This window comes from Symsagittifera roscoffensis, chromosome 4, assembly GCF_963678635.1.
Source record: "Symsagittifera roscoffensis chromosome 4, txSymRosc1.1, whole genome shotgun sequence".
NCBI classification, from domain to species: domain Eukaryota; kingdom Metazoa; phylum Xenacoelomorpha; order Acoela; family Convolutidae; genus Symsagittifera; species Symsagittifera roscoffensis.
Window position 1 is genome coordinate 55,780,907 of NC_087065.1, and position 14,299 is coordinate 55,795,205.

Sequence of the window (14,299 nt, forward strand, 5' to 3'; positions counted from 1 at the left end):
ATTTGGAGAGTGATTAGAAACCCAACACATAGCAAATTGTCAATTTAGTTCAATATTTGGGTTTTCATCGATCTTAAATACTGGTCAGTAATTGGGATTCCATTAATCCCAAACACTGATCTAGTAAATTTTTATTCTGGTGGAAACAAATCATGTAATAAAAAGATATAATTTTAAACGCTACTACATACATACATATATGTAAACGGAATCCGCAAACAAAATGCGGATTCCACTAACTGTTTCGGATTCCGCAAATACGGTTGCGGATTCCGCAAATTCGTCTATTTTTGGAGCGATTTTGAGCGGAACAGTGTTTTAAGTATTTGTTTGTGGAATCCATAACAGCAGAGTAGATCAAAAAAATGGCAATGATACGGATTCTGCGACCAAATCTGATTTTGACCTGTTGTGGAATCCGCATACAATGCACAGAATGCACAGCTTGGCCTCGTAATGGAAAATTGTTTTAAGCTACTGAAAATGTGGCCTTCAAAGTTGAATCTCTGAAAATCGAAATTGGGCGGGGGGGGGGGGGGGAAATAGGTAACAAGATCCCATCTTTGTAACGAACTTTCCATTTTGCAATAGGGATATATTTAAAAAAAATATTCATGTTATTGTAATTTTTTGATACTTGTATTTGTGAAGTCATTAGATGTTCATTCCAAAACTACCCAAGGCATGCAGTTTTTGTTCTATATGGATGTGATCCTAAGTCTTATTGCTTTACTTTCATAGAAAAAAAAACTTTACATAAATTCAATTCATTGTAACATCAACTATAATAAATGCATAATAGATAACTTTATAGTTTCTAGAAATAAGTGTAAATAGTTATTTTTGTAATTCGAGTAATGGTTTTGACTTTTCGATTGAAAAAAATTTTCGAGCTTGCAACACCGTCTCAACATTTGGGATACAAATCAAAGCTTTAATTCTAAAAAGGCGCTAACAAATTTTCTAAGTAACGTTTCATCGTTAGCGAATTAGAAATAATGTTGGAACTTTTTGTTTTCTATCAGTTGAAGACGCTGACCGCCAAAGAGGCTTCCATGGACAGCAAAAAAAATAACAGTTTTAATGGAAAGTAAAAGCCAATATTTTGGAAACGGGTAGATTTCTATTCGTGTCAAATTCGCTTGCCCCAAATCAAGTTATATTGATAAACTCAACTGAAAATAGAGATATGTCGTAATAAAATCCTTTTTCTTGCATTTGAGGTGCCCAAAACTTCCAAAAAAAACGTTGGTCAAATTTTTTTAGTACAAGTTTTACGGAAAACCATGAATTTCGGGCTTGACAGAAATTATTTAGATATATTGGAATGTTGAGAGACTGATGGCCGGGTCATTACAATAGATGTTTATAATGATTGTATAATTATCTGTCTCTACATGATCAGTGCTGCCATCACCAGTTTCTCTCCTGTTGGGTCCTCGCGACATGCGCCCATGACAGCCTTGAACTTACACACTATGGTGACAAAGTCCATGAAGGACACGGTACATGTGTCCTCGATGCCATGTCTGCAAACAAAAAATACCAGTTGATACTTAAAAATACGTTAGGTGGTGAAATGATTAAGGTCAGCGCCTTATAAAGGAAATGTCGGGAGTTTGAGATCCTCCATGAGAAGTGCTCAATGCTTGAGAGAGGGGCAAAGTAACCATCCCTCAAAAATAACCAGCAAATTTGCATGCAGAACTTAAGAAAGAGCATGAATCAAAAAAGGCTCTAAGATTAAAAATATGCAGAAAGTATTGGTCGTATTTGAGTGTTAAATTTGGTGGAAAAAAATATTTCTAAAGTTCTTACATCACTTCTACTTTGTGGTTATGCTTTTCTCTGTCCAACTGGTTTTCCTAATCAATTTCCTAATCAAATTGTTGCTAAAATCTTGAGTACAAAATAGGCTTCTCTGTCGTATTTCGCAAAATTACGCGGTAGTTTAAACCTCATCAAAACACAAAAAAGCACAGCTCGAACACGCAATTTAATAAGTTTGCATCTGATTTTATACGCTCTTGGTAATCAAATTTTGGATGAATGAATGCATCCGATAAATTGTCTTGCAGGCCACTTCTGCAGGAGGAAAAAAGGAGCGAAATTTGCCAAAACTGAACTTACCGGAATCCTGATTCACTAGGTTTTTATTATTAGAAGACTCCAAAAACCCTGTGAGTCTGAATCTGTAAAAGTATTTGGTGAACATTGAAAGTTAAGCCGGCAATGGACTCAAAAAAAAATTTAAATGATTATTAACGCTTTCAAATTTGTCAGTCTTCAAAAATTTCAAGAAAAATTGATTATAATTGATTAAAAATGGATTAAACGCTTCTGTTTTTCAAAACAAAAAAACATTAGGTTTGATTAAAATCGATTGTAATCATTTTTTTCAAATTTTTGAAAATTATAAACCAGTTTGGTTGATCAAAATACTTTTTAATCGATTATAATCCATTATTTTTCAAAAAAAGTCATCTTTTCATTTTGTTTTATATTAATGTGGGCTTTGTAATTTTAGTTGGTATCAAATTTTTTTCAGTTTTTTTTCAATTCGGTTTTTTTTAACTTTTAACAAAAAAGGCTTAAAATTGAAGAAACATGATAAAAAACGTCTTGTCATTATTATTACTAGGTTAAGTCGACGTCTGTCCAGGGTAGCGGCCATTTAGCCGATGGACTTTAGGCCAAAAAAAAACATGACAAGTCAGGCCGAAAATAAAAATAATCAATGGGATACCTTGGTCGGTTACCTTAACTTTACGTCATTTTTTTACTGGGTTACCTTGCTCAGTACATCTTGGGCCTTTTACTGGGGCCTTCCAGCTTTTACTGGGGCCTTCGGGGAATTTTACTTCAATTTCAATGGTTTGGAGTGGCAGTTTCAATAGTAAATGGTGTTCACGATTAAAGAAGACTTCGTAAAACCAGTGTTTTTGAGCTTTACTGTACTGAAGTACTGAACTATGCATCCTATTAAAAAGATGAAAAGTTTTTTTTTTGTTTTTTGAAACATTTACCATTTTTAGCGCCCGACCATAGTGTTTTTTGATCCATACCAAATTGAAGCGCTACCTCCAGAGAAACTATTTCAGTATAATTTTTTTTTAAAATTAAAATTCCGGAAGTTACCTAAGCTTGAAATTTTTGAAAACTGGAGGAGTTTGGGTGACAAAATTATATTTTTAGTATTTCAACCGAGGGTTGTTATTAATTAATAATTATACACGTAAAAATTTCAATCTGGGGAGAGGAAGGAGGTGGCGTGTTGTGATGGGAGGCGGAGTGGTTGTGTTGGGAGTGGGGGGACGTGGAAGGTTGGTGGTTTTTTTTCAACCTGGAAGAGGTAGTAATTTCAACCTGGGGGGTAGTGATTGTGTTGAGAGTGGGGGGGGGGCGTGGACAGTTGGTGGTTTGAACAAATTAAACTATCGTATTTGGCCATTGGGGTGATGCACCTTCAGGTGACATGTGGGTGTAGGTAGGATGCACCTTCAGGTGACTGGTGGGTGTACAGATGATGCACCTTCAGGTGACAAGTGGGTGCAGGTAAAATTCACCTGCAGGTGAAAGATGGTTCAGATAATGATGCTTGTTCTGGATATCTTTTCATTTTAGATTCGATTGTATCATCTACAATATTTGATTGTGTCATCTGTATCATTCAGTTTGATTGTCATCATCTACACAATTTTCCAAGAGTTAGACAAGTTTTAGAATATAACCTCTGTATAGGAGTAATGGTTATAGTGAAAACTTTTATAAAGGTCTAATCGGAAAAAAGGTCAATAATAATGGACCCTTTTGTTATGCGACTGTTCGTGCACAGATTGACTAGGGCCATACCAACGCTACTTATTTTTTGCGCTGACATGTTTTAATGCAGTTTATGACTTGAAAAGTCATTTTAAGAAGATTTTCATTTTTTGAGTTTCAAAAAAAAAACAAGCGGGAACTGGAAAAGAGTCTGAATTTTTTCTTCACATTGTCCGATTTTTACAAAAATGGGTATGCGGATTAATTAGGCTAAGACAATGATACTTGGCCTCCATACGTAACCTTAAAAAACCTCTCGTTACACTGTAAAATCGATGCTAATGTGAGGTGGGGGTTAGGAAAAAGAGACAAATTCTGATACTAGTATTGCTGTTTTGACAAGGGACCGCGTTTTAACATTTGTGTCGATTGTCATGCCCCTCTAAAAGCATATAGTTTAAAAAGCATATGATTCAATTTTTGTTTTCCTACAATTGCAATTTTTATCAGCGTGCGATTAGGCGAGTGTGAAAACTTAACACGTCAAGTAGTTTTGCAAGTATTAGGCTAATTTGTTTTTCATCTGAATGCACACCAAATGCACATGCAAGCCGCTACACCCAGTTTTCACAATCGAAATTCGTTCGGATTAAATATGCTAAATAACGTAATTGCTCGTCTCTTTGATGTACTTTTCCCCGCCAATATAACCTTTTCAAATAAGCACAGAGTTTGCCTTTGTTTTGTTACTATGTGCTACGCAAAAGTATATAGCTATCAATTTGTTTTATACATTAAGAAACCATTATCTAGAAAAAATCAAGTTTGTAAAGTTTCGAAATAATGTTTGATGCATATCATTCTGTTGTTTGTTAAAACTAATTAAAAAAACTATCGGTTAACAGTCAAGTTTGAAAAGTTTCAAATCACTATTTGATGCGTATCATATGTGTGTCGATTGGCATGCCCCTGTAAAAGCATATAGTTTGAAGACTCATACTCATAGTGGCACATTGATAAGTTTTTAGATATGTGTCCCTTTGTGTGCCCCTGTGAGTGTCTGAAAACCATTCCCTATGTGTGCCCCTGTGAGTGTCTGAAATTGCTTCCCTATGTGTATCCCTGTGAGTGTTTGAACAAACGTCCCTATAAGTGTCCCTGTGAGTGTCCAAATATGTTTCCCTTTGTGTGTCCCTGTGAATGTCTGAATATGTGTCCCTACACGTGACCCTGTGAGTGTCTGATTATGAGTCTATTTTTGTGCCCCTTTGGTTGTCTGATTATGTGTCACTATGTGTGCCCCTGTCATTGTGTGAATACGTGTCTCTGTGCGCCCTTGTGAGTGTCTGAATAAACGTCCCTATGTGTGCCGCTGTGAGTGTCTGAATATGTCTCCCTTTGTGTTCCCCTGTGAATGCCTGAATGTAAGTCCCTATAAGTGCCCCTGTGAGTGTCTGAGTATGTGTACCTATGTGTGCATCTATGATCGTCTGAGTATGTGCCCCTATGATTGTCGGAGGGTGAGTGTGTCCCTGAGGTTCTATTTTTTAGGTGGGAGGCATGATGTGTTTGCTAGTTTTTAAAATAATTTTCTCAAATTTTTTAATTTCATTTTGCTTCTTCTGTTTATGTCTCAACCACCTGAAGGTGGATCCTACAGACAGCCAACTGTCACCTGAAGGTGCATCATTCCTACAGTCAACTGTCGCCTGAAGCTGCATCCTACCTACATCTACCTGTCACCTGAAAGTGCATCCTGCCTACGCCCATCTGTCGACTGGAGGTGTACCCTACTTGATACAAACAGTAATCGTTTGAAATCGGCTGACTGGCTAAAAGTGCGTGAATAAGAGGAACTGATAAACTAAAAGAAACTGTAATTTTGTACTTACAGCTTAAACTTAATATAAATCTGGTTTTACTGTGTACCCATGCAGACTAGCTAACTTATAACCCATCATAATTGATTTTTTATGAGGGAATAATTTGATAAAAAATGAACTATAATCTATTATAGTAGATTATAGTAGGTTATAACCGATTATAAGAAATTATAAAAGATTTTCGAAAAAAAATAATGATCAATTATAATTGATTATAATTTATTATAATGTCACGAAAAATTTTATCATTGAAATGGATTATAAATTGCTTAAACGTCTAAAAACACACAATTAATTTAAATAATGGAATGGATTAAAACACGTTCACATATTCAGTACTGGTTTCGCGTCAGAAGCAGCCTCCGCTGAGTCTATGAGTCAAAAATCAATCTGATCCCAAGTTACCTACTTGAGTTTGAATGGCGTGAGCGAAACGGACTGTACGATATTGAAGCATTCCTAAAATTTCGTACCAATCTGAATCAATTTGACAATATGCAGGTATTTTTTTCTGTTGTTAGAGTTTTCATCATTTTCGAAGTCAGATTTGGAACCTACTCTATGAAAAAACAATGAAAAAGTGTTCAAATTGTTGTCGAAAACCGGGACATGCTAAAAAAATTGGCCCCATGTTTTTGGCATTGTTGAATATGTATAAAAAATTTTCATGTGGTGACTTTTTTGATAACGGAATAGTAATATCTTTAATATATTGATACCAACCTTTTAAAGAAAGGATAGAATTTTTGTGCGCGGTGTGGTTATTGTTGTCAGACAAAATTCAACTTTTTACTTGTCATTTTTGAACGGAGTATAGGCATATTTTTTTGAACTTTAGCTAGGCTTAAACTACATCACTTTGCCTGCTGTACTTTATTAAGGATCTCAGAATGATCTGAAAATTTTGTAAGAATCTGACAATTGTTCAATTTTTTGAAACTTCATCAATTTTACTTATAAAATAGACTTTTTAACAGGTATTCCCTTATTTGTAAAAAACGGTAAAATTTTTCAGTCCTTCGACTTTGCTTTGATACAAAAAGTTTTGGTAGAGTTTGTTTAATTTTTTTGGATTTGATTTAAAAAAGAAAGAAAATTTTATAGAAGGAGAAATGGCAACTGAATGAGGTTATGCCAATTTTCGTTTCTAATTAGTGAAGTGGTTATAACAATAATCCGTAAAGTACTGAATAGTTTAGGTTACCTGGCAACTGCCATTCCCAGAATTTTTCTCGGAACAAATATCTTCATCTGCGACAGAGCCTTCTCCAATTCCAATGACGTCATATTATTTGCCTCCTTTTCCGCACAGTTAGCCAAGAAAACTCTCTCGCACTTTTGTAAGAATCGGTGAACGTTCAAAAACTCCTAGAGAAAAATCACTCATTCAAGCAAATATAAGGAAGACACTATACCATCGCTTTTGAACTAGAAAAAAATTATAACTCAGTTGTTATTTTTTAAGACAAGTTTTTGACAGAGAATTTTCAAGTTTAAAAAGAGTTCGAGGTGTTCGAATTGTAGATGAATTTTTACCTGTCTCTAAAAATCTGTTTTAAATAAGTTTTTACTTGCCTGAAAATCAAGATGACCGCTTCCATCTACGTCGAAAAGGGCCATCACGGCATATGCGTTGTCCATTTCGGGGAACTCGCTACCAATTTTGCTCATGCTTTCCATCAGCTCAAGCAGCTCCTGATAATCATCATATGACGTCGAAGTGACCAGTTAAAAGTTACATTCACTAATTAGATCAAGTGCATTTTAAAGTGCGTTTTGAGTAAATGAAGTCAAAAAAAAATCAGGAAAAAAAAACAGAAAAAAATTTGTTATTTTTTGTAAAAATAGACCTATCGATCTGTAGTTTTGGGTATTATTGATTGTTTCGCGAGCAATTTAGAAATGCTGGCAGATTATGTTATGGAAATTGAAAAACTCTTGAATGATTTCTCAAATGGATTTGATTTCTGTTCAACTGTCAAAATTAGGAGGTTATCAAAAAGTTTTCTTCAAAATTTTAATACATTTTTTGTTGACTTGTGGTGTAAGGATTGTTTTAGCTGCTAACGTATGACAAGCATCAACCATAGTAAGCCTCGAATCATCAACCTTATGATTACGAGGCGGGGTTGTTAGCCATTTCGCCTTCTTTTGCTTGAATAGTACTAAATTTATAAATTATTTATTTATGTTTTATTTTAGTTTGTCATCCTAGTCACCACTTTCCTCTACAGAAACTACGCCGTCTTCGCCAGCCAACTGGTCAAATTTGTTCTTCAGCTCCAAAATATCTGCCGGGTTTTCTGAGTCGAACTTCGACATTTGTTTTACTCGGCCTCCTTTCATTCTGAGAGCCGATCTCATTTCTCCGCCATCTGTGTGGTTGCTAGGAAAGTCGGTGATCACTCTCAGGTAGAATTCACCCTTTTTGTCTGCCGTCTCAGTGCTAAAAGTATCGTATAAAGTTAACCGAAATAAATCGCATTCAAATCATTCATCTTTTTCGATCATCCAGTTTGATTTGATATGATTTGCATAACCCACAACCAGAAAAAAAACCTCTATTGGATGTAACCTTGTTGTTGCTCCTTTAAAAATTGTTGCTCCTTTAAGTCAAACTGATACCTGGGAACTATACAATATTGTCCAATCGGCAGCTTAAACGTCTGTGAAACCTCTCTGAAATTGACGAACTTTCCCATGCAAGACTTCGCAATCGGTTTGTGGTCTTCGAAGTATTTAGACGACAAGCGGCATCCGTCTTCTATGTAATCTTCCGCATCATCAGTGATCGGGAAGACTGTATAACCGATGGCTAGAGGAGAGTTGTCGAAGCCGCGAAGGGTTTTGAGCATCAGTGAAATCGTAACAGAACACATGATGTTGTCTTGGCCTGTTTCTGTTATCACAAATCTAAACTGAGGGTTGAGTCCAAACGTCTCCTTGTCCAAGCTTCCGCCTGCTGACAATCCTTTCACCCAACAGCCGTCAAACTCAGAGACACAACCGGAGTTTATTTTGTTATTACAAATCGCAATCTTGCTAAACTGGACGCAAAAGTCTTGAAACGAAATCCAGAACTCTCCGTCATCATTGGCTGATCCTACTCCTAGTTTCGCTTTAGTCACGTCTGGAATGGAGTCCCAGAGATTCGATTTATCGCTCCAGTCGCCGTTCCATTCAAGATTATCTTGGATCGGGTTGCGGAGACGAATCAAAGGGACCGATAGTTCACCATGGCTTAATATATCAGTAGAAGTTAGAGCATAGACACGGTTTTTAACCAGCCCTTGGAAAATTTCTCCACTGTCTTCTGACGACGTTGACTCAATCACACACGACATCAGTTTGCCTTCTTGTACGCCTGTCGCAATCCTTTTGAACAAGTTCTTGTACTGTTTTTTGAGCGTGATCGTTTCCAAAGTGCCGCCTGTCATGTCAATTAGAACTTCGCCCAGCCTCGCGCCTTTCAAGGCCGAGTAACTGTTGAACAACTTCGCATACGCCTTTTCAACCAAAGCAGGCCACATTTCGCCTTCGTCGTTCGACTTTGAAAACATTAAATTTCCATCTTTAGTGGGCAGCCTGTCATCTATTATGACTTCGACCCACTTTCCGAACTGCCAAAAATGGAACTGGAATGCACCGCAGTAGTTTTTCTTGAAGTTCTGTGTTTTGGGACATACTCTGTTGAAGTTATCTTCGTCGTCGGGCAGTAAGGAAAGCGCAGCTGCCACGTTTGAGTCTCCTAAATGAGCGAACTATAATTATTATTAGCGTAATGAGTCTATAACCTCACGTTATATGTTTGTTATAACTCGCGCCAAATTTGTTCATAATTACTCGGGCTAAAACCCAACAACATCAAAATAATTTTTTTTTCAAAACTCTGTAATTATTTACAAAAAGACAGCCTAAGTTTCTTTAAATTTATTTCCTTTTTTTTGGGGCCTAGGAAGTTAGACGACCGTAAAAAATCTAATTTAGGCGATAACTCTTTTGAAATTTAGACAATAAAAGCCCTGGCCATCGAACTTTTTTGCTTGATGGACATTTATAGTGCGTTTTTGAAACGCAAAAACTATACAACTGTGACTTTAGAAAAATTCGATCGTCTAATTTGATTGTTGTCTAATTTCCTAAGCCCTTCTTTACCTACAACTAGTAATTTGAGCTAGAACTTTAAACGCCCCTCCTTCTGAGGATTTCCACCCTCTTGCGACCCAAAAAAGTCTTCAAAATCTCCCTTCAATACTATTTTACGGCACCTAGTTTCGGTCACCTTCTACATTTTCTTAGAGGCAATTTTGGCTATTGCGCTAGCCCTTTTTTACACTTGCCTTCCAAAAAGTTTCTCAAATAACTTTTTGACTTGTTTACTCAAAGATATGCGCTTGACCAATATATTGATACTCGACCAATTTGTTGATCATTCGAGTCCCCCTCGAAATGTCTTTTTTTGATATTCGATTTCTATTTTTGCGAGACCAAGATGATTTTCACTTCAAACTTTGTCAGATGATGAAAAACAATAACTTCAAATTTAATTCTCAACTTCGGCGTTCGGATAAAGAGACAATAAATTTTCAATTTTTATTTGATAATCCAGCAGTTTTTTTAAAGTGAATACAACTCCAAAGACTCTAAACAGAACAAAGAGTCTATAAAAAACTCTCGATGCCGCAACTTTTAGGGTTTTGCTCCAACGCACGCAGTCGAGTTTGAGATATTGCCAAATATTTGGCAAAATCTTTTTTGGTCAATTTTACGTTGGAATACTTTTTACGTTTGATTTTGCACAAAAAATTTATATAAAAAACCAATTCATCTAAATAGTTTTCTTTTTGGTCAATTAAAAATCTCAAAGCCATTGATATTGTCAATGTTTTGGCAAAAAAAACTATTATGAAGTTCTGGATGTTTTTGTTTTTAAACAAACTTCACAGACATTTATGGCCTTGATGTCCGCAGTCTTGTAATGTTTTGAGCTTTACGTAGCGTTTCAGAAATGGTATATTAAAAAACTCAAAATTTTTTTAAAGCTTTTAGCATTTTGTTTTCAAAGCGATCACTCCTTCATAGACTTTAAAAAAAGATATAGACTCTAAAAACAGACTCTTACTATCGAAATACTCAAAATGTTGCCCTGGTACAAGCTGTTACAAAAAAATATTCTGGAAAGCACTGTGATCGAATAAGATTTTGATAAAGAAAAAAATGCCTTACGAAATAACTTTTGAACTATACAATTTTTGTTATATAAACCACGATCACCATTTTTACTAAATTGAGTACAGTGCAAATATCCGATGGAAAATTAGTGCAAAAATCCAGAACACATCTTTTAGAATGCAAACACTCAAAAACATCCCTGAATGAATATCCATGTTTATACAAAACAACTAAATTATCTCATGAACACCAGATTCAAAATTTTTTTCAAATATTATGAATCCACCATTGAGAGGGAAGTTATAATTCATCGGAACGATCATCTATAAAGAAAAAAGAGCTCACTTACGAGCTCGTTTACCCTTAAATTGCTATTACAACGTCATAAAATGTTTCAACAAAACCAATTAAACTAAGCAACACCGTGATCAATTAAGAAATTACTCTGATAGATTATATACTTTTTGGATTAAAAATCACGATTACAATTAATACTAAACTGAAAGCCGCGCTTATGGCCGATGGAGAAGTAGTGCAAAAATACCGAATTACAGCTTTTGCATTTCAAACATCCAAAAACATCCTGAGCAACAATTCAAGATTGTACGAAGCCGCTCTATTATCTAATGAACATCAGATTCAAAAAAATTCTACTGAGAGGCAAGTTATAGTCCATCGAATTTATTTTCTATAAGAGAAAAGAGCTCACTGAGTTTTTCTTCAATTTGCAATTATGACGTCATGATAATGTTTCGACCTTCGATGAAAACGATGAAATAACTCTGCTCGGTCTGTTTTCTTCTTCAAACAACTTTCGATTTTTAGCTAGCTTGTTTTAACTAGCAGTTTTTTATCCAAAAAATGTTGTATAAACTCAAGTTTAGCCCAATAAACTCATTTTACCTGTTATCATATTTATACAGTTATTGGTTTGTACTTACCTAAAATTGTTTTTTAGATAGCGTGTTGGGGAAGATCTTAAACTTTTTTTTGAAAAAGTGTCTCTTAAACGATATTTTTGTGTTTTACGTAACGTGTGGGGTATGGTATTTTATAAAAACTTCCAGAATTTTTTTTAAAACCGAATACTTCTCCACAGACTACAAAAACAGTATAGACGCTAGTAATAGACTCTCGCGGATGAATTACTTACGGTTTTGCTCCGATACAAGCAATCGCGTTATAGCTATTGCCAGATTTTTGGCAAATATTTTACTGTCTAATTAACTCTGGAAAACGTATTAAACTCATTTTTTGCTCATAAAATTATCGAAGAAAACAATCAATCTAACAAGTTCTTGATAAATTAAGAAACTCAAGGTCATTGATCTTCGAAATTGCCAATGCTTTTGCGTTAACATAAAATTATTATTATGTGAGTTTGTATGATTGCACTTGACTTCCAGTAAATCATTTCTGCGGTTTGCTGAAAAAAAAAACAATGCTGGTTGGTAGAAATTTGGTTTTCTTAGTAACTAAAATAAGGCCTAAGTCTCGTACTAGGTTTTATCATAGATCAAAATTGATTATTACCTTGAGTTAAATTGTTATTCATATAAACAGATAAAAATATAAAAAGAGTGTCTAAACAAAGATGGATGAATAAGGAATGATTGAACAACAAAAATAGGGTTGGGGTATTAATGATAAAAATAAAATTTTCAGTTAAAAGAAACCATTTAAATTTTATCTCTGTCAGTTTTGTAACGTTAATTTTTACAAAAGACTTTTCACTAAAATAAAATACAGTAATAAATTGAGAAAAGGAAATTTTTTCAACCCCACTGAGCGAGTGGGGAAAAAGTTAGTTTTGAAGATTCAGGTTAGTCTATTTCTCAGCTTTTTCTTTTTACTTCACACTCTTAGTGAAACTGACGTTTGCATCTGTTTGAAAAATCAAAAATTAAAAAGATCAGGGCAACTTATCAGTTTTGCTCCTGCCTCTCTTAGTTAGAAATTTGGAGTCCTTTTCAGTATCGCAAAACGACTAGGGGCTTTGTTGCCGCGCTGTATGCTTTTCAAGGAAGGACAGTTAACTAGTCCGCTAATGGGTGACAAACTTGTTTTCAGTATCCAGGCCAAAAGCAGGAGCAAAAGTCAGTCCAATCTTGAGCGAATTGTTTCAATTGCACCGGTATTTAAAAAGTAAGAAAATTAAGTTAAACGTTAAGGTAGTATGTATTGTATATGCAAAACAACAGAGGTGTGTGGCCGAAAAAGCTCAACTTGCTTCCATTTCACTTTTTCGAGAGTCGTCAAAAAATCAAGAGCAAAGTTGGCATCTTTTTTCTTGGAAAAGCTTTCGAGTTTTATTATAAACATTAAAATGATGCTTTCTGTCTTCAATTTTGAAGAAAAAACACTTACCGAATTCACCTGCAGAAACATCTCCTGCGCCTGCTCCAGCAACAAACATAGCTGGTTTTTTGAAAATATCTTTGGGACGCAGCCATACAACGCTCGGGTCACTATTAAAATAGTCGGAATCGGCAGGATCAATCGAAGCTCCGAATGCAGGGAATTCACAGTCTTCAAACAGGGTTCCTCTTGAAGTATGCCAATCCCGAATCTGATGGAATCTTAAACATAATTACCATATATGAGTAAAATTCTAGTCACAATTTCGATAAGATCCTAATAATTTATTCAATCAAAACAATTTCTATTTATGCATGAAGAAACAATTCATGATGGAAGAGCGCTAGTCATACATTTTGCAAGTATGGAAAAATGGTCAATATGTGATCAACTATATGGTCAAATTGTATCATGGGAGTTCTATGACTAGCATTTTTTTGTGAATGTGGGCAGACAACTTTAAAGTTTTGCGTATCAAAAAAAGTCTCAAGAAGGCCAATCGCGAAAAAATTTTTGCTCGCATCTTAATTTTCCCTATAAGGGACTTTGAGAGAACTCTGTTAAAAATAGCAGTTTTGGATATCTTCAGCAAGCAGGCAAATTCATAATGATTAAATTTTTAGCGCTTGTGTTAATGGCTTTTAGAGGAAATGTTCCAGCTCAACTGGCCAATACTTTTTGTCCTTAATTTACACACTCAGCAAGTCGGTTACCTTTTGAATGGCTTCATTTTTGTGTTTGAGCGGTTAAACTGAGTGTAATTTTAGAAAAGAGAGCGTCAAACTTCAGTATTTGTTAGAAAAAGGCCGAATACATAATTAAAGAGGTTTGACTGCTGGTTTTTAAAGCAACACAGCACATTGGAATCATTCAGTAAAGCAGCATTTGAATCTCGAATCATCATAAAAATTATAATTGAGGTGACTGAACTTTTTTTGATTTTGTCTTCATATTTTAGTTTTTGCTCTCGGTAGAGTCTTTTAAAGCAACTTCAAATAACTCAACGAGAGCTCGTTGCAAGTAATCGAATGTGGTATCGAGCTAACACTCTTTGCTGAAAAAAGGATAGTTAAGGATGTTGGGGAAAAAAATTTGAAAAACATCTCTCAGTGTGCCGAAAAATT

The 14,299-nt window shown here is 35.2% G+C and overlaps 2 protein-coding genes across 2 annotated transcripts in view; both read right to left on the reverse strand.

Moving 5' to 3' along the window:
* LOC134843647 (adenylate kinase-like) overlaps positions 1-2,007 on the reverse strand; it is a 207,657-nt gene extending 205,650 nt beyond the window's left edge. The window contains exon 1 of the mRNA XM_063859840.1: positions 1,995-2,007. The gene's annotated coding sequence lies outside the window, so the exon portion shown is untranslated. The remainder of the gene's footprint in view (positions 1-1,994) is intronic.
* Positions 1,226-14,033, reverse strand: LOC134843646 (calpain-B-like). Its single transcript, XM_063859839.1, has 7 exons — positions 13,889-14,033; positions 13,185-13,396; positions 8,271-9,393; positions 7,870-8,091; positions 7,221-7,338; positions 6,850-7,013; positions 1,226-1,529 (listed from the first exon to the last, which is right to left on the reverse strand). The coding sequence occupies exons 1-7, from the start codon at positions 13,903-13,905 to the stop codon at positions 1,394-1,396; spliced, it is 1,992 nt and encodes a 663-aa protein (XP_063715909.1). The 5' UTR covers positions 13,906-14,033; the 3' UTR covers positions 1,226-1,393.
* Between the last annotated feature and the right edge of the window lie 266 nt (positions 14,034-14,299).